Raw genomic sequence first — 27459 nt, forward strand, 5'->3', positions numbered from 1 at the left:
ATAGTATTTGTTATGCTGAGTACCATGTATGTTCTAGATAACACATTTCTATCTGACTGCTCTATAAACATGGCACCCTTGTGAATAAGCCCCAGGTGAGGCTGTCCACATTGCCTAGTGTTGGTTAGCGTGGTTACTCTCTCTCCCCATAACAACAGGCAGCCGTAGCTTATACATATCCAGTTCCTCAGATCTGCAGTTGTTTTGGGACTGAAACATCATTATGATGTTGTTGTTGTTGTTGTAGCAGCCCACTGGTTACAGTCAATTCCTGCTTGTTTTAGGGGTTACAACCTCCAGGGCCAATCAGATGTGTTTATTAAGCTTTTTGTGCTGCTGTTTGTGAAATGGCCTGGCTGGCTGGCTGATCATCAGGCCTGTTTCCTGTGTTTGTTGATTTATTTATTTCACCTTTATTTAACCAGGTAAGCCAGTTGAGAACAAGTTCTCATTTACAACTGCGACCTGGCCAAGATAAAGCAAAGCAGTGCGATAAAAAACAACAACACAGAGTTACACATGGGATAAACAAAACGTACAGTCAATAACACAATAGAAAATCTATATACAGTGTGTGCAAATGTAGTAAGTTATGGAGGTAAGGCAATAAATAGGCCATAGTGCAAAATAATTACAATTTAGTATTAACACTGGAGTGATAGATGTGCAAAATATGATGTGCAAATAGAGATACTGGGGTGCAAATGAGCAAAAATAAATAACAATATGGGGATAGTTGGGTGGGCTAATTACAGATGGGCTGTGTACAGGTGCAGTGATCGGTAAGGTGCTCTGACAACTGATGCTTAAAGTTAGTGAGGGAGATAAGAGTCTCCAGCTTCAGAGATTTTTGCAGTTCGTTCCAGTCATTGGCAGCAGAGAACTGGAAGGAATGGCGGCCAAAGGAGGTGTTGGCTTTGTGGATGACCAGTGAGATATACCTGCTGGAGCGCATACTACGGGTGGGTGTTGCTATGGTGACCAATAAGGCGGGGATTTGCCTAGCAGTGATTTATAGATGACCTGGAGCCAGTGGGTTTGGCGACGAATATGTAGTGAGGGCCAGCCAACGAGAGCGTACAGGTCACAATGTTGGGTAGTATATGGGGCTTTGGTGACAAAACGGATGGCACTGTGATAGACTACATCCAATTTGCTGAGTAGAGTGTTGGAGGCTATTTCTTTAAATGACATCGCCGAAGTCAAGGATCGGTAGGATAGTCAGTTTTACGAGAGCATGTTTGGTAGCATGAGTGAAGGAGGCTTTGTTGCGAAATAGGAAGCCGATTCTAGATTTAACTTTGGATTGGAGATGCTTAATGTGAGTCTGGAAGGAGAGTTTACAGTCTAACCAGACACCTAGGTATTTGTAGTTGTCCACATATTCTAAGTCAGATCCGCCGAGAGTAGTGATTCTAGTCGGGCGGTCGGGTGCAAGCAGCGTTTGATTGAAGAGCATGCATTTAGTTTTACTAGCGTTTAAGAGCAGTTGGAGGCTACGGAAGGAGTGTTGTATGGCATTGAAGCTCGTTTGGAGGTTTGTTAACACAGTGTCCAATGAAGGGCCAGATGTATACAAAATGGTGTCGTCTGCGTAGAGGTGGATCTGAGAGTCACCAGCAGCAAGAGCGACATCATTGATTGAGAATAGAGTTGGACCGAGGATTGAACCATGTGGCACCCCCATAGAGACTGCCAGAGGTCCAGACAACAGGCCCTCCGATTTGACACATTGAACTCTATCTGAGAAGTAGTTGGTGAACCAGGCGAGGCTGTCATTTGAGAAACCAAGGCTATTTAGTCTGCCAATAAGAATGCGGTGATTGACAGAGTCGAAAGCCTTGGCCAGGTCGATGAAGACGGCTGCACAGTACTGTCTTTTATCGATCACGGTTATAATATCGTTTAGGACCTTGAGCGTGGCTGAGGTGCACCCATGACCAGCTCGGAAACCAGATTGCATAGCGGAGAAGGTACGGTGTGTGTGTCTTTAATGGAGTCAGAAGTAAAATTCTGTTTCTCACACAAATAAACATACTATTCTATTCACGAAGTACCTCCCTTTCTGAACGCTAATAATGTTTCAGACCAAAATCTAACCTTGACCCTAGAACCAAAATGGTGGCTGATATCAGTCCCTAGCAGCCACAGTGGTCAGGAAAGAGAAGCAGGATGTGTGAAACTGGCCTGTTTGGGAGATAAGCAGAAACCACACTCAGAGACACACACAGGCTACAGCTAAAATGTTTTTGTAAAATCATCTTATTTAATTATTTCATATAATTGACATGTGATAATGCCACACAGAGAGCTAGAGATAATTACAGACACCTGTGATAATCTGAAGTAGCCCAAAGGGCCACTAGATGTCTTGTGATATATTAAATAAAATCCTTGAAAGATAACACAATTCTGGTAGTTTACTTTACAGTAATATACCCTCCCTTTGCGACCCTAGATAGAGCAGGGCAGGACAGGATGGACCAGGACAGAGCAGGGCAGGACAGGACAGAGCAGGGCAGGACAGGGGAGGACAGAACAGGGCAGGAGGACAAATTGTGATGTATTTGTGTTGTTTTGCATAATGCGGCTTTCATAGTAATGCTCTGCTAATGTTTATTCTGATACACACACAGTTACACACACACAAATACACACACACACACACACACACACACACCTATACACACACACACGTATACACACACAAACACACATATATAAACACACACATACAGTGGGGAGAACAAGTATTTGATACACTGCCGATTTTGCAGGTTTTCCTACTTACAAAGCATGTAGAGGAAAAAAAATCCAGAAAAACACATTGTATGATTTTTAAGTAATTAATTTGCATTTTATTGCATGACATAAGTATTTGATACATCAGAAAAGCAGAACTTAATATTTGGTACAGAAACCTTTGTTTGCAATTACAGAGATCATACGTTTCCTGTAGGTCTTGACCAGGTTCGCACATACTGCAGCAGGGATTTTGGCCCACTCCTCCATACAGACCTTCTCCAGATCCTTCAGATTTCGGGGCTGTTGCTGGACATTACGGACTATCAGCTCCCTCCAAAGATTTTCTATTGGGTTCAGGTCTGGAGACTGGCTAGGCCACTCCAGGACCTTGAGATGCTTCTTACGGAGCCACTCCTTAGTTGCCCTGGCTGTGTGTTTCGGGTCGTTGTCATGCTGGAAGACCCAGCCACGACCCATCTTCAATGCTCTTACTGAGGGAAGGAGGTTATTGGCCAAGATCTCGCCATACATGGCCCCATCCATCCTCCCCTCAATACGGTGCAGTCGTCCTGTCCCCTTTGCAGAAAAGCATCCCCAAAGAATGATGTTTCCACCTCCATGCTTCACGGTTGGAATGGTGTTCTTGGGGTTGTGAGGTCTGTGAGAGCCGGAATTCTTACTGGTTGGTAGGTGATCAAATACTTATGTCATGCAATAAAATGCAAATTAATTACTTAAATATCATACAATGTGATTTTCTGGATTTTTGTTTTAGATTCCGTCTCTCACAGTTGAAGTGTACCTATGATATGCTTTGTAAGTTGGAAAACCTGCAAAATCGGCAGTGTATCAAATACTTGTTCTCCCCACTGTATATATACACACACACACATACAGTGGGGAAAAAAAGTATTTAGTCAGCCACCAATTGTGCAAGTTCTCCCACTTAAAAAGATGAGAGAGGCCTGTAATTTTCATCATATGTACACGTCAACTATGACAGACAAAATGAGAAAAGAATTTCCAGAAAATCACATTGTAGGATTTTTAATGAATTTATTTGCAAATTATGGTGGAAAATAAATATTTGGTCAATAACAAAAGTTTCTCAATACTTTGTTATATACCCTTTGTTGGCAATGACACATGTCAAACGTTTTCTGTAAGTCTTCACAAGGTTTTCACACACTGTTGCTGGTATTTTGGCCCATTCCTCCATGCAGATCTCCTCTAGAGCAGTGATGTTTTGGGGCTGTCGCTGGGCAACACGGACTTTCAACTCCCTCCAAAGATTTTCTATGGGGTTGAGATCTGGAGACTGGCTAGGCCACTCCAGGACATTGAAATGCTTCTTACAAAGCCACTCCTTCGTTGCCCGGGCGGTGTGTTTGGGATCATTGTCATGCTGAAAGACCCAGCCACGTTACATCTTCAATGCCCTTGCTGATGGGAGGAGGTTTTCACTCAAAATCTCACGATACATGGCCCCATTCATTCTTTCCTTTACACGGATCAGTCGTCCTGGTCCCTTTGCAGAAAAACAGCCCCATGCTGTTTCCACCCCCATGCTTCACAGTAGGTATGGTGTTCTTTGGATGCAACTCAGCATTCTTTGTCCTCCAAACACGACGAGTTGAGTTTTTACCAAAAATTTATATTTTGGTTTCATCTGACCATATGACATTCTCCCAATCCTCTTCTGGATCATCCAAATGCACTCTAGCAAACTTCAGACGGGCCTGGACATGTACTGGCTTAAGCAGGGGGACACGTCTGGCACTGCAGGATTTGGGTCCCTGGCGGCGTAGTGTGTTACTGATGGTAGGCTTTGTTACTTTGGTCCCAGCTTTCTGCAAGTCATTCACTAGGTCCCCCCGTGTGGTTCTGGGATTTTTGCTCACCGTTCTTGTGATCATTTTGACCCAACGGGGTGAGATCTTACGTGGAGCCCCAGATCGAGGGAGATTATCAGTGGTCTTGTATGTCTTCCATTTCCTAATAATTGCTCCCACAGTTGATTTCTTCAAACCAAGCTGCTTACCTATTGCAGATTCAGTCTTCCCAGCCTGGTGCAGGTCTACAATTTTGTTTCTGGTGTCCTTTGACAGCTCTTTGGTCTTGGCCATAGTGGAGTTTGGAGTGTGACTGTTTGAGGTTGTGGACAGGTGTCTTTTATACTGATAACAAGTTCAAACAGGTGCCATTAATACAGGTGACGAGTGGAGGACAGAGGAGCCTCTTAAATAAGAAGTTACAGGTCTGTGAGAGCCAGAAATCTTGCTTGTTTGTAGGTGACCAAATACTTATTTTCCACCATAATTTGCAAATAAATTCATTAAAAATCCTATAATGTGATTTTCTTGATTTTTTTCCCTCAATTTGTCTGTCATAGTTGACGTGTACCTATGATGAAAATTACAGGCCTCTCTCATCTTTTAAAGTGGGAGAACTTGCACAATTGGTGGCTGACTAAATACTTTTTTTCCCCACTGTATATACACACACACAGACACACACACCTGCCATCGAAATGCTGGTGAGTGACCGCAGATCGACTATCCAAAAGTTATTTTCGTCTGTAGGTAATAATGTAAAAAGCGTTCTGAGCAAATAATGTAAGGAAAAACACACAAAAAAACGAAATACTGCAAAGTTGGCTAGGAGCCAGGAACAGGGCGACCATGTCTGTCGGCACCATCTTACTTTTACAAAAAGCTGGAAGCTACCGGTATCTTCTTCCATTGTAAAGTGTTCTAGCCTGTATGGACATTTTTTTGCGAACAGTAATTACCCGTTTTTCTTTTGTTGTTGTTTTTTTTAGTCATTTGGCAGACGCTCTTATCCAGAGCGACTTACAGTTAGTGAGTGCATACATTATTTATTTATTTTTCATACTGGCCCCCCGTGGGAATCGAACCCACAACCCTGGCGTTGCAAACGTCATGCTCTACCAACTGAGCTACATTTACATTTACGTCATTTAGCAGACGCTCTTATCCAGAGCGACTTACAAATTGGTGCATTCACCTTATAGCCAGTGGGATAACCACTTTACAATATGTTTTTTTATTTATATTTTTTCTTTGGGGTGGGGTAAGGGGGGTTAGAAGGATTACTTTATCCTATCCCAGGTATTCCTTAAAGAGGTGGGGTTTCAAGTGTCTCCGGAAGGTGGTGAGTGACTCCACTGTCCTGGCGTTGTGAGGGAGCTTGTTCCACCATTGGGGTGCCAGAGCAGCGAACAGTTTTGACTGGGCTGAGCGGGAACTGTGCTTCCGCAGAGGTAGGGGGGCCAGCAGGCCAGAGGTGGATGAACGCAATGCCCTCGTTTGGGTGTAGGGACTGATCAGAGCCTGAAGGTACGGAGGTGCCGTTCCCCTTACAGCTCCGTAGGCAAGCACCATGGTCTTGTAGCAGATGCGAGCTTCAACTGGAAGCCAGTGGAGTGTGCGGAGGAGCGGGGTGACGTAAGAGAACATGGGAAGGTTGAACACCAGACGGGCTGCGGCATTCTGGATGAGTTGTAGGGGATTAATGGCACAGGCAGGGAGCCCAGCCAACAGCGAGTTGCAGTAATCCAGACGGGAGATGACAAGTGCCTGGATTAGGACCTGTGCCGCTTCCTGGGTAAGGCAGGGTCGTACTCTCCGAATGTTGTAGAGCATGAACCTACAGGATCGGGTCACCGCCTTGATGTTAGCGGAGAACGACAGGGTGTTGTCCAGGGTCACGCCAAGGCTCTTCGCACTCTGGGAGGAGGACACAATGGAGTTGTCAACCGTGATGGCGAGATCATGGAACGGGCAGTCCTTCCCCGGGAGGAAGAGCAGCTCCGTCTTGCCGAGGTTCAGCTTGAGGTGGTGATCCGTCATCCACACTGATATGTCTGCCAGACATGCAGAGATGCGATTCGCCACCTGGTTATCAGAAGGGGGAAAGGAGAAGATTAGTTGTGTGTCGTCTGCGTAGCAATGATAGGAGAGGCCATGTGAGGATATGACAGAGCCAAGTGACTTGGTGTATAGCGAGAATAGGAGAGGGCCTAGAACTGAGCCCTGGGGGACACCAGTGGTGAGAGCACGTGGTGCGGAGACAGATTCTCGCCACGCCACTTGGTAGGAGCGACCGGTCAGGTAGGACGCAATGCAAGAGTGAGCCGCGCCGGAGATGCCCAACTCGGACGACGCTGGGCCAATTGTGCGCCGCCCCATGGGTCTCCCGGTCGCGGCCGGCTACGACAGAGCCTGGATTCGAACCAGGATCTCTAGTGGCACAGCTAGCACTGCGATGCAGTGCCTTAGACCACTGCGCCACTCTACATGCCATGTTGCATTATTCAAGTGTGTTAACTTCTGTGCATCATGAGTGGAGAGCTAACATGTTGCAGCGAAGACTCCCAGTGCAGGCTAGCAATGAGTAAGTTGAGAAGGTACGGTGCACGCTATAATAAGGGGTCGGCTGTGCTGACAGACAGACCTGATCTGTGAGACACATTTGACAGAAGTACCGAAAGTAACACAAATTCTAGTATCAAAAAAGTACTGAAGTTTCGGTATACCGTGCAACTAATGTGTTAGTGAATATCAACAGGGGTTCCCAACCTTTTTTCCCCAGGGCCTCCTTTTTCACATTTGACCACACACCAGCTTGATTTTGTTTCATTTGAGGGACCTAGGAAAATGTTTTGAAGCTCATTACCTGCAATTCCACGTAGTTTTAACAATACTCATGACATCTTTTAGGTTGGCTATTTAATGATAATAATAATAAATAAGGAAAATAAAGTCTAGACCCGATTTCCCCAAATATTATTCCGCTACCAAATATGTTTTATTATTATAATTTATATTAACCCTCAATTTAATTATACATATTATCTTTTACAGAAAGTGATTTTATCAATTGATAGTGGCAGAGTCACTCATTGTATAAGATTAATTTCCAAGAAAAGTCAAATTTCTTTGACTCCTCGACTTTAGAATGTCTTAGCTCAGCTTCTGAATGTCAGAGAGACAAGCCAAAGATATTCCCATGTGTGCGTCTTCCTCTGGGATTTTACCGCTTGTGTCTAGCCTAAAGCATTGCGCATTTATGCGTTGTTTTAGACCTGTATAAACAATCGTGAATTGTATAAAAAAATGATATATAAAAAAACATTGGTCCCGTATGGAGGGGGGGGGGGGACATTGGGAACCCCTACTGTAGACTATATAGAGCCAGGCTAGCCCCTCTGTCTCCTGGCCCCCCGTCTCTCTGGCGTGGTGTGTACTCTCCATCCCACCAGCCCACAGAGACCAGTGGAGAAGGGAGAGAGGAGAGGAAAAGGAAGGGATGCAGGAAGGGAGATGGGAAGGGAGACGGGAAGGGAGGCGGGAAGAGGGGCGGGAAGAGAGGCAGGAAGAGGGGCGGGAAGGGTGGAGGGAAGAGGGAAGGGATGCGGGAAGGGTGGCGGGAAGGGTGGCGGGAAGGGAGGCGGGAAGATGGGCGGGAAGAGGGGCGGGAAGGGTGGCGGGAAGAGGGGCGGGAAGGGTGGCGGGAAGAGGGGGCGGGAAGGGTGGCGGGAAGGGAGGCGGGAAGCAGGGCGGGAAGAGGGGCGGGAAGGGAGGCGGGAAGCAGGGCGGGAAGAGGGGCGGGAAGGGAGGCGGGAAGAGGGGCAGGAAGGGTGGAGAGGGGCGGGAAGGGTGGCGGGAAGAGGGGGCGGGAGGCGGGAAGGGAGGCGGGAAGGGATGCGGAAAAGGAGGCAGGAAGGGATGCTAGTGATGGGGGGACGAGGGAGGTTAGACAGAGGGTATAGGGTTACTGTAGATCAACAAATTATGAAAGTGGAAAGTTAATCCCTTTTACAAAATGTGTTACGTTTTGTTGAATTTAGTTAAATATTTCATACATCTTGTTCAAGTCTGTGCTCACTGCTCTTGCAATGCTGGACGTAATCAGTGTCAATACCATCCATTTTCTTTGGGCTTTGTCTGCAGAAAAGGACATGTGTACTTAGTCCAGATTCTTTTAGCTTTTAGATTGTGGGAGATGCTAGTTTGTCAAAGACGTCTGGGGCAGGCTTCCCGAGTGGCGCGAAGGGGAGACCCATGGGGCGGCATACAATTGGCCCAGCGTCGTCCAGGGTAGGGGAGGGTTTGGCCGGCAGGGATGTTCTTGTCCCATCGCGCACTAGCGACTCCTGTGGCGGGCCGGGCGCAGTGCACGCTGACTCGGTCGCCAGGTGTACGGTGTTTCCTCCGGCACATTGGCTGTGTCAAGAAGCAGTGCGGCCTTCGCCTCTCCCGTGTCCGTACGGGAGTTGCAGCGATGGGACAAGACTGTAACTACCAATTGGATACCACGAAATTGGGGAGAAAAAGGGGGTAAAATACTCATACAAAAACAAAAAAGGGGTCAGGGGCAGATTGTTTAGGTTTGGAAGCAGTGGGGGTTGATAAAGAGTAAAGAGAGGAGGGGGAGGAGTTTGTTGGCGTGCCATTGAGTCATTAGGAGAAGGAAAGGAGGCATTGAATAGCTGAATGAACGGCAGGCAGACAGAGAACATAGATTAGATTACAACTGGCCTTAAACTAAGAACTACAGCCATAAAACAGCTGCCTCTGACAACCCTAACAACCGCCTAGGTTATCTGGTGACCCACCACCCACACAGACACACACACACACGGCTGATATGAAGCGTTGGCCATTTTCTATGCTTTCTTTTGTGTCCTGTTGTCCTACTTACAGATGGAATGGCTGCAAGTGTGTGTATGTGTGTGTACATGCACACACGTTTGTGTTAGCCCTGTTGGAAGTCACTGATACTCTTTTGTTTGTTCCAGAAATAGCCCAGTGAACCATCATCAGGGATGCAATGATAATGATTATCAGTGTACTGTATGTAGTCTATAGTTAGCGACCATCCTAAGAATAGCAGAAACATGTGGCTGTGGAGACATCTAACACATATTCGCTCTCATTGGGACGCCTGACGTCAACCAGCTCATGTAGAGTCTGTCTGTCTGTTTGTCTGTCTGCCTGTGGCTCTTGAGGGTTTTTTCAGTCAGTGGAGATTAGTTGAGTTAATGTAATGATGTACTGACTGTGTGTGGATCTATCCCACTGTCTGTGTAGAGTAGACCTTGTGATGAGGAGGAGATGTGTGGGTGGTTTGTTGATGAGAAAACCATAAAGTCTGTGTCTCTCAGGACTTGGCAGAATGTAATGGAGGCTAATTGATGATGATTGACTTGTCACTTTGATGTGAAATGTATGTACAGTATAGAGCTTCTTATGCCAAGCTGTACATCACAGTAGCTCTCAGTTGTAGTACATATATAAAAGACTGTGGACATCATCATCCCAGTCTTTGGCAGGCCTTGGTGTTGCTCTGGGTAACCGTATGTTTTGCTCTCATGAGTTGGGTCTTGGTCTGACTCGCAAAGGCTCCAGACATCTAAGAACTAAATCTAAGGACTAAGAGCTAAGAACTAAATCTAAGGGCTAAGAACTAAATCTAAGGACTAAGAACTAAATCTAAGGACTAAGAACTAAATCTAAGGACTAAGAGCTAAGAACTAAATCTAAGGACTAAGAGCTAAGAACTAAATCTAAGGACTAAGAGCTAAGAACTAAATATAAGGACTAAGAACTAAATCTAAGGACTAAGAGCTAAGAACTAAATCTAAGGACTAAGAACTAAATCTAAGGACTAAGAACTAAATCTAAGGACTAAGAGCTAAGAACTAAATCTAAGGACTAAGAACTAAATCTGAGGAGCAGTGTTTCCTCAAGGGAAAATAATTGGCATTGTGGGGAAAAGCTTGCGGATGGGGGGTCCTGCCCCCTCCCCCCCAAATAATTTTTATGGATTGAAAAATAAAATTATGCTGACATCATCTAAAATATAATATCCACCTACAGAAACTAGCAAAATAACATATTGGTAAAATTATTAAATCAAGATAATACACTTTTTAAAAACCAGGAGCATGTTGTGTTGCCAATTCCATTATGTGAGCGGTGAGGCAGACATAAGGCTACCAGTCACGCACGCATTGAGAGTGTGTGGAGCCGTGAACTGTCCCTTATTTGTGTGGTGCAAAAACATTATAATTTGTCCACCCGCAATACTTTATATTCCCTCTCTCCACTTTAGAGCCAAGTTTACTTTCATTGGATAGCCTAGCTCACGCTAAAATGGCTAACGTAGGCTAACTGGAGAAATAAAAAGAAAGGTAATGATCAGGGAACAGGCTACAACACCATCGTGGAAACAGGTGCTGCGCGAGTGAAATCCCCAGTTTGGAAGGACAAAAACGCGGTAGATGGTTACACAGCCTGCACAAAGTGCAAGCAGGTAGGCCTATTTGTTTTCGATAATTCAGTTAATTATTTCAGGCTCTCTTTCATTAGACCATACGCAGGCCATATAAAGTGTAAACCGATGCAGCTGGTAAAAATTTGAGTAGCCTACTAAATAAATGTAGCCTATTTTTGCAGCCTATATTCGATTCTGGGAATTCCTTCCCTATGGCACTCATAATTTAAATGCGCCATCGAGAGGAATATTTGTCTCTCATAGAACACACAACAACAAGCCGATTAGGTAAATAGATCAACTATTCTACTATGGGGTTGTCTGATTTTAATATTCATTACTTATTTTGTTTGCAGGGGAAAAGTAAATGTGGACTGTTCCAGCATCTTCAAAAATACACAATCCTTTTTTCAGTTACATTTTCAGTGACATTAGATTAGTCCAGTTACAATCGCCATCGCCACGGCATTGTCCATTAGCTGTTATAAAGAGGAACTATTTTTTCATGTTCCATATTTTTGGGCCGTGGCTGCATTGATTTTGCCTTGGCGCAGCGCCCCCCTCAGTGGGAACTGGAGGAACGGACGGACAGCCACTTCTATAGACGGAGTCAGCCTCTCCGAGGGAAACCTACTGCTGCAGGTACACAGGGTATAGTGTGTGTGTGTAGGGTGTTTCTGGATCAAAAAGGGGTTTAGGTGGTGGGTGTGACAGGGGGCGTGGCAATGAGCGCAGTTGGCCGGTCTGCACAGCTAAATTGTAGAGAATTGTAGAGGCGCCCATCTTGGCTGCGTAGAGAAATCTTTGCATTTTAAAGCACATTTCCTACAATTCTACACATTTGCCATGCAGCTGAGAGAAAATGTCCCAGTTTTAAAGCAAATTTCCTGTAATTCTACATATTCTGCCATGGAGCTGAGAGAGGATTTTGCAGTTTTTAAAGGTAGTTTCCTGCAATTCTATGCATTTTGTCATGGCTAATGCTGTGTTCTTTTGCTCAAACATTATAACAAAATTAATACTGCTAAATTAATTGTTTATAAAAAATAGATAGGTCCATGATCTTTTCTACTTACTTTATATCTGGTTTTAGTCGTGTAAGTTTACACTGAAAGCTTTTTACCAAACGTTTTACACTGTTTGGATTTAGGCGACCCGAAAAAATGCTTTGGCGGCCCGCCCAAGGATTACAATGGTCGTGTGTGTGCATGCTTGTGTGTGTGTGTGTGTGTGTGTGTGGTGTGTGTACGTGCGTAAGTGTGCATGAATGTGTGTGTGTGTGTGTGTGTGTGTGTGTGTGTTTCTCATACAGTGAGGGAAAAAAGTATTTGATCCCCTGCTGATTTTGTACGTTTGGCCACTGACAAAGAAATGATCAGTCTATAATTTTAATGGTAGGTTTATTTGAACAGTGAGAGACAGAATAACAACAAAATAATCCAGGAAAACGCATGTCAAAAATGTTATAAATTGATTTGCATTTTAATGAGGGAAATAAGTATTTGACCCCCTCTCAATCAGAAAGATTTCTGGCTCCCAGGTGTCTTTTATACAGGTAACGAGCTGAGATTAGGAGCACACTCTTAAAGGGAGTGGTCCTAATCTCAGTTTGTTACCTGTATAAAAGACAACTGTCCACAGAAGCAATCAATTAATCCGATTCAAAACTCTCCACCATGGCCAAGACCAAAAATCTCTCCAAGGATGTCAGGGACAAGATTGTAGACCTACACAAGGCTGGAATGGGCTACAAGACCATCGCCAAGCAGCTTGGTGAGAAGGTGACAACAGTTGGTGCGATTATTCGCAAATGGAAGAAAAATAACTGTCAATCTCCCTCGGCCTGGGGCTCCATGCAAGATCTCACCTCGTGGAGTTGCAATGATCATGAGAACGGTGAGGAATCAGCCCAGAACTACACGGGAGGATCTTGTCAATGATCTCAAGGCAGCTGGGACCATAGTCACCAAGAAAACAATTGGTAACACACTGCGCCATGAAGGACTGAAATCCTGCAGCGCTCGCAAGGTCCCCCTGCTCAAGAAAGCACATATACAGGCCCGTCTGAAGTTTTCCAATGAACATCTGAATGATTCAGAGGAGAACTGGGTGTAAGTGTTGTGGTCAGATGAGACCAAAATCGAGCTCTTTGGCATCAACTCAACTCACCGTGTTTGGAGGAGGAATGCTGCCTATGACCCCAAGAACACCATCCCCACCGTCAAACATGGAGGTGGAAACATTATGCTTTGGGGGTGTTTTTCTGCTAAGGGGACAGGACAACTTCACCGCATCAAAGGGACGATAGACCTTCAAATCTTGGGTGAGAACCTCCTTCCCTCAGCCAGGGCATTGAAAATGGGTTGTGGATGGATATTCCAGCATGACAATGACCCAAAACACACGGCCAAGGCAACAAAGGAGTGGCTCAAGAAGAAGCACATTAAGGTCCTGGAGTGGCCTAGCCAGTCTCCAGACCTTAATACCATAGAAAATCTGTGGAGGGAGCTGAAGATTCGAGTTGCCTAACGTCAGGCTCGAAACCTTAATGACTTGGAGAAGATCTGCAAAGAGGAGTGGGACAAAATCCCTCCTGTGATGTGTGCAAACCTGGTGGCCAACAACAAGAAACGTCTGACCTCTGTGATTGCCAACAAGGGTTTTGCCACCAAGTACTAAGTCATGTTTTGCAGAGGGGTCAAATACTTATTTCCCTCATTAAAATGCAAATAAATTTATAACATTTTCATGATGTCCATCTGGTATGCTTCTATATGCCATATCTTTCTAACTGTGCTCTTTCACAAAAGCTCACACTATATAACCTATTTACGTATTATGGACACAGCATGTCCTACACTAGTTATCTTGTTGTTATTAGTTGTTGTTATTAGTCCCATCCTTCAGCTCCATTCAACAACTCCCATCTATCTCCTAACACCATCCATATTGTATTTCTATTTGCCATATATTTTTCAACTGTACTGTGATGTTTTACAAAAGTTCTGAACCTTTCTATTCTCATTGTTTCTACAGTTTGTGAATTGAAAATAAACATTTTTGCTAAAAGTATTATTATATTATTGATCGATTGACTATGACTTTTCAGATCACCCAGTAGTGCTATCTGCAGGGTCAGCTCCATGCAAATATTGCAATCGTTCAGCCATTCCTGGACCTGTGTCCAGAAACAAGCTACAAATGGACAGTACCAAAACAAATGATCTAATGATTCTGTCTCTTCACAGCCAAATCTGCAGAGCTGGGAAGATTGTATCCCCCATACAAATAACATTCTATTGGTAGCAAGAATTTTATATAATAATTTAAATTGAAAAATTCTAAGTTTTGAATCCGGCGTCGTTTTGCGTATCAGTTCATAAACACTATGCCATGGAATCAGTACGTCAAAAATCTCTTCCCAACTACTTTGCAATCTATATGGGACGGCTGTCAATGTTTTGGTCCTTAAATTTAACTGGTAAACTTTTTTATTTATCACAATTTTCTTTAACCAATTATGTTCTTTAATGCAAGGCCGACAGACAAGTTCCTTACTTTTCCTCCTTCCACTTTCCTCTTCCATTTTTGCGGTAATGCTGCAATTATCTGGTTGTAATTTTAGAGCAGACAGTTCCATATGTTTTTGTTAGCTGCATGTGCGACATAACTCCACCATTTCTACCGATAATATAATTTACGAAGATTATACCTTTTTTTTTTTTTTTTTCTCAAAAAATTACGTTTTTTTTAATCAATTAGTATATTTGAGTTTAACCACTATTTGTTGCAATATTTGTTCTGTCATTTCTGGAGGATTAAATTGAAATTGCATCCAACTTTCTATGGCTTGTTTTAGAAATAGTGATATTTGGGAGATTATTTCCTTTTGAAATACCTGAAAGTGAGGGGTTTTAATCTGAATAAAGGGAAAAAGTTCCTTCTTGAACATTGGGTGAGACAATCTTACTAGTTTGCTAGAGAACCAGTTCGGATTTAAGTATAATTTTTGTATTTAGTTCTGTAAAAAGTTATATTTTGGTTTCATCTGACCATATGACATTCTCCCAATCCTCTTCTGGATCATCCAAATGCACTCTAGCAAACTTCAGACGGGCCTGGACATGTACTGGCTTAAGCAGGGGGACACGTCTCGCACTGCAGCATTTGAGTCCCTGGCGGCGTAGTGTGTTACTGATGGTAGGCTTTGTTACTTTGGTCCCAGCTCTCTGCAGGTCATTCACTAGGTCCCCCCGTGTGGTTCTGGGATTTTTGCTCACCGTTCTTGTGATCATTTTGACCCCACGGGGTGAGAGCTTGCGTGGAGCCCCAGATCGAGGGAGATTATCAGTGGTCTTGTATGTCTTCCATTTCCTAATAATTGCTCCCACAGTTGATTTCTTCAAACCAAGCTGCTTACCTATTGCAGATTCAGTCTTCCCAGCCTGGTGCAGGTCTACAATTTTGTTTCTGGTGTCCTTTGACAGCTCTTTGGTCTTGGCCATAGTGGAGTTTGGAGTGTGACTGTTTGAGGTTGTGGACAGGTGTCTTTTATACTGATAACAAGTTCAAACAGGTGCCATTAATACAGGTAACGAGTGGAGGACAGAGGATCCTCTTAAAGAAGAAGTTACAGGTCTGTGAGAGCCAGAAATCTTGCTTGTTTGTAAGTGACCAAATACTTATTTTCCACCATAATTTGCAAATAAATTCATTAAAAATCCTACAATGTGATTTTCTGGATTTTTTTTTCTCAATTTGTCTGTCATAGTTGACGTGTACCTATGATGAAAATTACAGGCCTCTCTCATCTTTTTAAGCGGGAGAACTTGCACAATTGGTGGTTGACTAAAAACTTTTTTTCCCCACTGTATGTTATGTCGGAAAAAATCAGCTATAATTTCCTCTGTCCTAGTTAAAAACAAGTTGTCATCCAATAGGCTTTGATTACATTTCCAATATCCTCGCCCACGTGGAAATTCAGTAAGAGTAATGTATATCCCAATTATATGATGGTCCGACCGCATTCTGTCCCCTATCAACACTTTTTAAACTTTTGGTGCCAACGAGAATGACATAAGAAAGAAGTCAAGACGACTAGCTTAATTGGGTCTCCGCTATGTATATCTCACTAGATCAGGATATTTAAGCCTCCATATATCTACTAGTTCTAATGTATCCATGACATTCACGATTTCCTTAAGAGCATGAGGGTGATTGTTTGTAGTGTGATTTCCTTTACGGTCCATTGAGCTATTTAAAATGGTATTATAATCTCCCACCATAATAATAGAGTCTTGAATTGCTTGCAAGGTCGATAATTTATTATATATACAGTGAGGGAAAAAAGTATTTGATCCCCTGCTGATTTTGTACGTTTGCCCACTGACAAAGAAATTATCAGTCTATAATTTTAATGGTAGGTTTATTTGAACAGTGAGAGACAGAATAACAACAAAAAAATCCAGAAAAACGCATGTTAACATTTTTATAAATTGATTTGCATTTTAATGAGGGAAATATATTTTGCAGAGGGGTCAAATACTTGACTTAGTACTTGGTGGCAAAACCCTTGTTGGCAATCACAGAGGTCAGACGTTTCTTGTAGTTGGCCACCAGGTTTAAACACATCACAGGAGGGATTTTGTCCCACTCCTCTTTGCAGATCTTCTCCAAGTCATTAAGGTTTCGAGGCTGACGTTTGGCAACTCGAACATCAGCTCCCTCCACAGATTTTCTATGGGATTAAGGTCTGGAGACTGGCTAGGCCACTCCAGGACCTTAATGTGCTTCTTCTTGAGCCACTCCTTTATTGCCTTGGCCGTGTGTTTTGGGTCATTGTCATGCTGGAATACCCATCCACGACTCATTTTCAATGCCCTGGCTGAGGGAAGGAGGTTCTCACCCAAGATTTTACGGTACGTGGCCCCGTCCATCGTCCCTTTGATGAGGTGAAGTTGTCCTGTCCCCTTAGCAGAAAAACACCCCCAAAGCATAATGTTTCCACCTCCATGTTTGATGGTGGGGATGGTGTTCTTGGGGTCATAGGCAGCATTCCTCCTCCTCCAAACACGGCGAGTTGAGTTGATGCCAAATCCCTCGATTTTGGTCTCATCTGACCACAACACTTTCACCCAGTTCTCCTCTGAATCATTCAGATGTTCATTGGCAAACTTCAGACGGCCCTGTATATGTGCTTTCTTGAGAAGGGGGACCTTGCGGGCGCTGCAGGATTTCAGTCCTTCACGGCGTAGTGTGTTACCAATTGTTTTCTTGGTGACTATGGTCCCAGCTGCCTTGAGATCATTGACAAAATCCTCCCGTGTAGTTCTGGGCTGATTCTTCACCGTTCTCATGATCATTGCAACTCCACGAGGTGCGATCTTGCATGGAGCCCCAGGCCGAGGGAGATTGACAGGTCTTTTGTGTTTCTTCCATTTGCGAATAATCGCACCAACTGTTGTCACCTTCTCACCAAGCTGCTTGGCGATGGTCTTGTAGCCCATTCCAGCCTTGTGTAGGTCTACAATCTTGTCCCTGACATCCTTGGAGAGCTCTTTGGTCTTGGCCATGGTGGAGAGTTTGGAATCTGATTGATTGATTGTTTCTGTGGACAGGTGTCTTTTATACAGGTAACAAGCTGAGAATAGGAGCACTCCCTTTAAGAGTGTGCTCCTAATCTCAGCTCGTTGCCTGTATAAAAAGACACCTGGGAGCCAGAAATCTTTCTGATTGAGAGGAGGTCAAATACTTATTTCCCTCATTAAAATGCAAATCAATTTATAACATTTTTGACATGCGTTTTCCTGGATTATTTTGTTGTTATTCTGTCTCTCACTGTTCAAATAAACCTACCATTAAAATTATAGACTGATCATTTCTTTGTCAGTGGCCAAACGTACAAAGTCAGCAGGGGATCAAATACTTTTTTCCCTCACTGTATTGTGTGGATCATCATTATTTGGTCAGTAAAGGTTAATGTGCCATATTTGTTTATGGTCCAATAACATATTTTAAATAATCCATCTACCTTGCGTATCTGTTTGGACAATTTGCACATTCGGATCGAAATTACTGTTAATTAATATCATCACCCCTTTTGAGTATCTTAGCCCATTGGAGAAGTATATTTCGCCTCCCCATTCCTTTTTCCACGCAACTTCATCTAGAATTGTTGAATGGGTTTCCTGTAAACAATACAGGAAACAATACAGTTCATCAATGAGCTTGACGCCTTGATAAGTTCCTTCCCTGAGGATGGCTCACCCCTCACAGTTTTGGGGGATTTCAACCTCCCTATGTCCACATTTGACTCATTTCTCTCTGCCTCCTTCTTTCCACTCCTCTCCTCTTTTGACCTCACCCTCTCACCGTCCCCCCCTACTCACAAGGCAGGCAATACGCTTGACCTCATCTTCACTAGATGCTGCTCCTCTACTAATCTCACTGCAACTCCCCTCCAAGTCTCCGACCACTACTTTGTTTCCTTTTCTCTCTCACTCTCCTCCCACACTACTCACTCTGCCCCTACACAGATGGTAATGCGCCGCCGCAACCTTCGCTCTCTCTCTCCCACTACTCTCTCCTCTTCCATCCTATCATCTCTTCCCTCTGCTCAATCCTTCTCCCTCCAATCTCCTGATTCTGCCTCCTCAACCCTCCTCTCCTCCCTTTCTGCATCCTTTGACTCTCTGTGTCCCCTATCCTCCCGGCCGGCTCGGTCCTCCCCTCCAGCTCCGTGGCTTGATGACTCATTGCGAGCTCACAGAACAGAGCTCCGGGCAGCGGAGCGGAAATGGAAGAAAACTAAATTCCCTGCCGACCTGGCATCTTTTCACTCCCTCCTCTCTACATTTTCTTCATCTGTTTCTGCTGCTAAGGCCACCTTCTACCACTCTAAATTCCAAGCATCTGCCTCTAACCCTAGGAAGCTCTTTGCCACATTTTCCTCCCTCCTGAATCCTCCCTCCCCCCCCCCCCCTCCTCTCTCTCTGTGGATGACTTCGTCAACCACTTTGAAAAGAAGGTTGACGACATCCGATCCTTGTTTGTTAAGTCTAATGACACTGCTGGTCCTGCTCACACTGCCCTACCCTATGCTTTGACTTCTTTCTCCCCTCTCTCTCCAGATAAGATCCTGCGACTTGTGACTGCAGGCCGCCCAACAACCTGCCCGCTTGACCCCATCCCCTCCTCCCTTCTCCAGACCATCTCCGGTGACCTTCTCCCCTACCTCACCTCGCTGATCAACTCATCCTTGACCGCTGGCCATGTCCCTTCCGTCTTCAAGAGAGCGAGAGTTACTCCCCTTCTCAAAAAACCAACACTCGACCCCACTGATGTCAACAACTACAGACCAGTATCCCTTCTTTCATTTCTTTCCAAAACTATTGAGCGTGCCGTCTTTAGCCAACTCTCTTGCTATCTCTCTCAGAATGACCTTCTTGATCCAAACCAATCAGGTTTCAGGACTGGTCATTCAACTGAGACTGCTCTTCTCTGTGTCACAGAGTCTCTCCGCACTGCTAAAGCTAACTCTCTCTCCTCTGCTCTTGTCCTTCTAGACCTGTCTGCTGCCTTTGATACTGTGAACCATCAGATCCTCCTCTCCACCCTCTCCGAAATGGGCATCTCCGGCGCGGCTCACTCCTGGATTGCGTCCTACCTGACCGGTCGCTCCTACCAAGTGGCGTGGCGGGAAGCTGTCTCCGCACCACGTGCTCTCACCACTGGTGTCCCCCAGGGATCGGTTTTGGGCCCTCTCCTTTTCTCCCTATACACCAAGTCACTTGGCTCTGTCATATCCTCACATGGCCTTTCCTATCATTGCTACGCTGACGATACACAACTAATCTTCTCCTTTCCCCCTTCTGATAACCAGGTGGCGAATCGCATCTCTGCATGTCTGGCAGACATATCAGTATGGATGACGGATCACCACCTCAAGCTGAACCCTGGCAAGACGGAGCTGCTCTTCCTCCCGGGGAAGGACTGCCCGTACCATGATCTCGCCATCACGGTAGACAACTCCGCTGTGTCCTCCTCCCAGAGTGCGAAGAGCCTAGGCGTGACCCTGGACAACACCCTGTCGTTCTCCGCCAACATCAAGGCGGTGACCCGCTCCTGCAGGTTCATGCTCTACAACATTCGGAGAGTGCGACCCTGCCTTACACAGGAAGCGGCGCAGGTCCTGGTCCAGGCACTTGTCATCTCCCGTCTGGACTACTGCAACTCGCTGTTGGCTGGGCTCCCTGCCTGTGCCATTAAACCCCTACAACTCATCCAGAATGCCGCAGCCCGTCTGGTGTTCAACCTTCCCAAGTTCTCTCACGTCACCCCCCTCCTCTGCACACTCCACTGGCTTCCAATTGAAGCTCGCATCCGCTACAAGACCATGGTGCTTGCCTTTGGAGCAGTGAGGGGAACGGCACCCCTGTACCTTCAGGCTCTGATCAGTCCCTACACCCAAACGAGGACATTGCGTTCATCCACCTCTGGCCTGCTGGCTCCCCTTCCTCTGCGGAAGCACAGCTCCCGCTCAGCCCAGTCAAAACTGTTCGCTGCTCTGGCACCCCAATGGTGGAACAAGCTCCCTCACGACGCCAGGACAGCGGAGTCACTCACCACCTTCCGGAGACATTTGAAACCCCACCTCTTTAAGGAATACCTGGGATAGGCTAAAGTATTCCTTCTAACCCCCCCCCCCCCCCAAATTGTAAAGTGGTTATCCCACTGGCTATAGGGTGAACGCACCAATTTGTGAGTCGCTCTGGCTAAGAGCGTCTGCTAAATGACGTTAATGTGCCCTTGAGCAAGGCACTTAACCCTAATTGCTCCTGTAAGTCGCTCTGGTTAAGAGCGTCTGCTAAATGACTAAAATGTAAATGTAAATGTTATATTCCTTCTCTTTGAGCCATGTAAATATTGTTCTTATTTTGTTATTATCTGCTATGCCATTACAATTATAACTGGCTATACTTATTTCACCACATACCATAATGAGATACAAGTTTCAAATCTATTTGTCATTATATATGTTTGTAAATTTACCAATAGAAAATACTATAGTGATTGAGTGTCCATATAGCTATACCATGATATTTGCAATGTTACTAAATAACCCTCCAATTGTTTTCCACTAATTTCCCCGCTAAAACCCCTCCCCATTCCATGTTGGGCCGTCAGTGATCAGCATACCACGCTGTCCCCCCGGATCCCTATGCCCCCGAGGGGCCAGGACCCATCCATCGAAAACATCACATAGTGCCACCCACAAAACAGAAGCAGGTCAACCGCCAAAAGCATTTCCAATGCTCTCACCTCAATATATTTATATAGCTATTTAAAAAATATCTATTCAAAAATCTTGCATATCTTATTTTCCATCATTATCAATTAATGTGCGTAAAAATGTTGGCAGTTCATGCGTAGGATTTTAACCTATAACCCGAATTGCCATTGTATTACATTACATATTTAACAAGCAACTACCACTTCAGCAAACAACCACTGCGATTCAACCCACCCATAAAACAGATGGGAACTTCTCTTTGGTGTATGGGTCGCTCAGGTGGATCATGTCTTTGTCAGTGGGCAAACGTACAAAACGTACAGACCACTTCGGTTCCTATGCTTCCTGGCTGATGTTTTGGTCACTTTTGAATGCTGACGGTGCTTTCACTCTAGTGGTAGCATGAGACGGAGTCTACAACCCACACAAGTGGCTCAGGTAGTGCAGCTCATCCAGGATGGCACATCAATGCGAGCTGTGGCAAGAAGGTTTGCTGTGCCTGTCAGCGTAGTGTCCAGAGCATGGAGGCGCTACCAGGAGACAGGCCAGTACATCAGGAGACGTGGAGGAGGCCGTAGGAGGGCAACAACCCAGCAGCAGGACTGCTACCTCCGCCTTTGTGCAAGGAGGAGCAGGAGGAGCACTGCCAGAGCCCTGCAAAATGACCTCCAGCAGGCCACAAATGTGCATGTGTCTGCTCAAACGGTCAGAAACAGACTCCATGAGGGTGGTATGAGGGCCCGACGTCCACAGGTGGGGGTTGTGCTTACAGCCCAACACCGTGCAGGACGTTTGGCATTTGCCAGAGAACACCAAGATTGGCAAATTCGCCACTGGCGCCCTGTGCTCTTCATAGATGAAAGCAGGTTCACACTGAGCACATGTGACAGACGTGACAGAGTCTGGAGACGCCGTGGAGAACGTTCTGCTGCCTGCAACATCCTCCAGCATGACCGGTTTGGCGGTGGGTCAGTCATGGTGTGGGTTGGCATTTCTTTGGGGGGCCGCACAGCCCTCCATGTGCTCGCCAGAGGTAGCCTGACTGCCATTAGGTACCGAGATGAGATCCTCAGACCCCTTGTGAGACCGTATGCTGGTGCGGTTGGCCCTGGGTTCCTCCTAATGCAAAACAATGCTAGACCTCATGTGGCTGGAGTGTGTCAGCAGTTCCTGCAAGAGGAAGGCATTGATGCTATGGACTGGCCCGCCCGTTCCCCAGACCTGAATCCAATTGAGCACATCTGGGACATCATGTCTCGCTCCATCCACCAACGCCACGTTGCACCACAGACTGTCCAGGAGTTGGCGGATGCTTTAGTCCAGGTCTGGGAGGAGATCCCTCAGGAGACCATCCGCCACCTCATCAGGAGCATGCCCAGGCGTTGTAGGGAGGTCATACAGGCACGTGGAGGCCACACACACTACTGAGCCTCATTTTGACTTGTTTTAAGGACATTACATCAAAGTTGGATCAGCCTGTAGTGTGGTTTTCCACTTTAATTTTGAGGGTGACTCCAAATCCAGACCTCCATGGGTTGATAAATTTGATTTCCATTGATAATTTTTGTGTGATTTTGTTGTCAGCACATTCAACTATGTAAAGAAAAAAGTATTTAATAAGATTATTTCATTCATTCAGATCTAGGATGTGTTATTTTAGTGTTCCCTTTATTTTTTTGAGCAGTGTAATATACAGTTGAAGTCGGAAGTTTACATACACCTTAGCCAAATACATTTAAACTCAGGTTTTCACAATTCCTGACATTTAATCCTAGTAAAAATTCCCTGTCTTAGGTCAGTTAGGATCACCACTTTATTTTAAGAATGTGAAATGTCAGAATAATAGTAGAGAGAATTATTTATTTTAGCTTTTATTTCTTTCATCACATTCCCAGTGGGTCAGAAGTTTACATACACTCAATTAGTATTTGGTAGCATTGCCTTTAAATTCTTTAACTTGGGTCAAACGTTTCGGGTAGCCTTCCACAAGCTTCCCACAATAAGTTGGGTGAATTTTGGCCCATTCCTCCTGACAGAGCTAGTGTAACTGAGTCAGGTTTGTAGGCCTCATTGCTCGCACACGCCTTTTCAGTTCTGCCCACAAATGTTCTATAGGATTGAGGTCAGGGCTTTGGGATGGCCACTCCAATACCTTGACTTTGTTGTCCTTAAGCCATTTTGCCACAACTTTTGAAGTATGCTTGGGGTCATTGTCCATTTGGAAGACCCATTTGCGACCAAGCTTTAACTTCCTGACTGATGTCTTGAGATGGTGCTTCAATATATACACATAATTTTCCTTCCTCATGATGCCATCGATTTTGTGAAGTGCACCATCCCTCCTGCAGCAAAGCACCCCCACAGCATGATGCTGCCACCCCGTGCTTCACGGTTGGGATGGTGTTCTTCGGCTTGCAAGCGTCCCCCTTTTTCCTCCAAACATAACGATGGTCATTATGGCCAAACAGTTCTATTTTTGTTTCATCAGACCAGAGGACATTTCTCCAAAAAGTATGATCTTTGTCCCCATGTGCAGTTGCACACCGTAGTCTGGCTTTTTAATGGCGGTTTTGGAGCAGTGGCTTCTTCCTTGCTGAGCGGCCTTTCAGGTTATGTCTATATAGGACTCGTTTTACTGTGGATATAGATACTTTTGAACCTGTTTCCTCCAGCATCTTCACAAGGTCATTTGCTGTTGTTCTGGGATTGATTTGCACTTTTCGCACCAAAGTACGTTAATCTCTAGGAGACAGAACGCGTCTCCTTCCTGAGCGGTATGACGGCTGCGTGGTCCCATGGTGTTTATACTTGCGTACTATTGTTTGTACAGATGAACGTGGTACCTTCAGGCGTTTGGAAATTGCTCCCAAGAATGAACCAGACTTGTGGAGGTCAACAATTTCTTTTCTGAGGTCTTGGCTGATTTCTTTTGATTTTCCCATGATGTCAAGCAAAGAGGCACTGAGTTTGAAGGTAGGCCTTGAAATACATCCACAGGTACATTACATTTACATTTTAGTCATTTAGCAGACGCTCTTATCCAGAGCGACTTACAGTTAGTGAATACATTTTTTTTTTTTTATACTGGCCCCCCGTGGGAATCGAACCCACAACCCTGGCATTGCAAACGCCATGCTCTATCAACTGAGCTACATCCCTGCCGGCCATTCCCTCCCCTACCCTGGACGACGCTGGGCCAATTGTGCGCCGCCCATGAGTCTCCCGGTCGCGGCTGGCTGCGACAGAGCCTGGATACACCTCCAATTGACTCAAATTATGTCAATTAGCCTATCAGAAGCTTCTAAAGCCATGACATCATTTTCTGGAATTTTCCAAGCTGTTTAAAGGCACAGTCAACTTAGTGTATGTAAACTTCTGACCCACTGGAATTGTGATAGTGAATTAGAAGTGAAATAATCTGTCTGTAAACAATTGTTGGAAAAATTACTTGTGTCGTGCACAAAGTAGATGTCCTAACCGACTTGCCAAAACTATAGTTTGTTAACAAGAAATTTGTGGTGTGGTTGAAAAACAAGTTTTAATGACTCCAACCTAAGTGTATGTAAACTTCTGACTTCAACTGTATCAAATATAATCCATAGGTCCATATATTACATAAATACATTATCCATTTATTCCATAAATGACATGGACATTATCCATAATCCATTCTCCCAAAATCTATTCCAATTATTCATTGTATACAACACTCTCTCCCTCCTATAGGCGTTGCACTTCCAGGGACGTCCTCCTGAGTCGCGCAGTGGTCTAAGGCACTGCATCGCAGTGCTAGCTGTGCCACTAGAGATCCTGGTTCGAATCCAGGCTCTGTCATAGCCGGCCGCGACCGGGAGACCCATGGGGCGGCGCACAATTGGCCCAGCGTCGTCCAGGGTAGGGGAGGGAATGGCCGGCAGGGATGTAGCTCAGTTGGTAGAGCATGGCATTTGCAACGCCAGGGTTGTGGGTTCGATTCCAGTATAAAAAATAAAAATGTATGCACTCACTAACTGTAAGTCGCTCTGGATAAGAGTGTCTGCTAAATGACTAAAATGTAAATGTAAATGTAAGTATATTTGAGGTCAGGGAAGGCTGGGGGACGACGGGGCCACGGCCCCTGCTCAGCTGGCCCTGTTTGCCATCGCTACGCCCATGCAGACCCCAGCTGTCATGGAGCTCAGGACCAAGACACTCATCTTCCAGACCAAACACAGACTCGACTTCGCCCCCATGGGCATAGAAACTAGGTACCATTACGACAGGAATCACATCTCATAGCACCACTGGGAACACTGTACCCTCCCAGGGACTTATAAAGAGGGAACTTGAGAGGACAATGTTTGTTCCCTGAGATATATTTTTGCTATGTCAGTGTGTGTGTGTGTGCATTTCTGTCTGCCTAATGTGTGTCTGTCCACTCCCCTCCAGAGGTGAAGTGGTGCTGGGTTACTCTGAGGCTCAGGTTACCAGTTCATCCATGCTGCTGACATGATGTACTGTGCAGACAACCACCTCAAAAGTGAGTTACACTATAGTTACTCATTACACATACACATACACACACACCTGAGTCTTATCTTATTAAAGCTTAAATCTGGTATTTCGCAAGCGAACGTTCACTATGATGCAGACTCTGACTCCCTTTTCCCTCTCTCTCTCTCTCTCCTCTCTCTCCTCCCTCTCTCTCTCCTCTCTCTCCTCCTCCCTCTCTCTCTCTCCTCTCTCTCCTCCTCCCTCTCTCTCTCTCTCTCTATCTCTCTCTCTCTCTCTCCTCTCTCTCCTCCTCCCTCTCTCTCTCTCTCTTTATCTCTCTCTCTCTCTCTCTCCTCTCTCTCCTCCTCCCTCTCTCTCTCTCTCTCTCTCACTATCTCTCTCCTCCCTCTCTCCTCCCTCTCTCTCTCCTCTCTCTCTCTCCTCCTCCCTCTCTCTCTCTCCTCTCTCTCCTCCTCCCTCTCTCTCTCTCTCTATCTCTCTCTCTCCCTCTCTCCTCCTCTCTATCTCTCTGTAGTGATAAAGACAGGAGAGACTGGATTCACCATCTTCAGGCTGCTGACAAAGGCAGGTGTGTGGGTGTGGGTTCAAGCCAACGCCAGGGTCGTCTTCAAGGCAGGGAGACCCGACTTCATCATCGCTCGACAGAAAGCCCTAACGTGAGTCCACTGTTGATATTCATCTTTACTCTCCCCAAACAGTTATAGTTGTATCATTCCATGGTATTTATATACGCTTACATACAGTATGACCTTTGACCTTTGTCACCCATCTACAGAAACAAGGAGGGCGAGGAGCACCTGCGTCAGCGGAGAATGCAGCTTCCCTTCAGCTTTGCCACTGGGGAGGCTCTGCTGTTTGAGTCCTGTCCCTCTCTGGATACTGCCATTATACCTCCAGGACCACCCATCCCCCCAGGCCTCACTCCCCCAGGCTCCAGCCCTGAGGACAAGCCCCTGGACCCTGCCTCTCTCCTGGGGTCCCTACTCAGTCAGGACCGCTCTGTTTGTAATCAGCCCCAGGACGCTAACCCTAACCTGAACCTACAGGTCTTTTCCCCAGACCTAGACATAGCATTCCCCCAGGACCAGCACCCAGGTCTGGAGAGAGCCTTCCTGGACAGCCACGCTCTGCTGAGTGTCCCTGGGGAGCTCCAGGGGCCCCAGAGGCCCAGCAAGGGAGACCCCACAGCCCAGGCCATGAAGGACTCTCTGGGGGAGATCCTGGGGGAGATGGGGGCGGGGGCTTGGAGGGGCTGGAGGTGGAGGAGACAGAGCTGAGGGAGTGGGAGAGCGCCGTCCTCAGGATCAACATGGAACAGCAGGATGTGACGGGAAGCTGGATGAAATCTTAGCCAATGATGTGTTCTCCTATGTGGAGGAGGCTCTGATGAGAGAGAGTGATGGTGGATGTGTGATGGGCAGCTTGGGACAGGCCACTGAGACAATCAACAGGCTTTCTGCTCACATCACTATCAATCAAAACACACTAGGCGATCACTCCCAGAGTTCCATATTGCCAGGCAACCAGGGGTCAAACACTCACACACACACACCCTCAGGCAGCTGTATGTTTGACAAGAGGGCTCCAAATGTCTCCCATCCCTCCAGCCCCCTTACACCTGCCCCAAA

General features: G+C 45.7%; 1 protein-coding gene across 1 annotated transcript in view; it reads left to right on the forward strand.

Moving 5' to 3' along the window:
* LOC311135827 (aryl hydrocarbon receptor-like) overlaps positions 1-27108 on the forward strand; it is a gene marked incomplete at its 3' end in the record, with an annotated part of 35683 nt that extends 8575 nt beyond the window's left edge. The window contains exons 2-4 of the mRNA XM_084169862.1: positions 25766-25856; positions 26346-26487; positions 26607-27108. Coding sequence (XP_084025988.1) covers positions 25826-25856; positions 26346-26487; positions 26607-27108 — 675 coding nt within the window. The 5' untranslated portion in view covers positions 25766-25825. The remainder of the gene's footprint in view (positions 1-25765; positions 25857-26345; positions 26488-26606) is intronic.
* Between the last annotated feature and the right edge of the window lie 351 nt (positions 27109-27459).

Source organism: Coregonus lavaretus (assembly GCF_964263955.1).
Source record: "Coregonus lavaretus genome assembly, chromosome: 10".
Classification (NCBI taxonomy): domain Eukaryota; kingdom Metazoa; phylum Chordata; class Actinopteri; order Salmoniformes; family Salmonidae; genus Coregonus; species Coregonus lavaretus.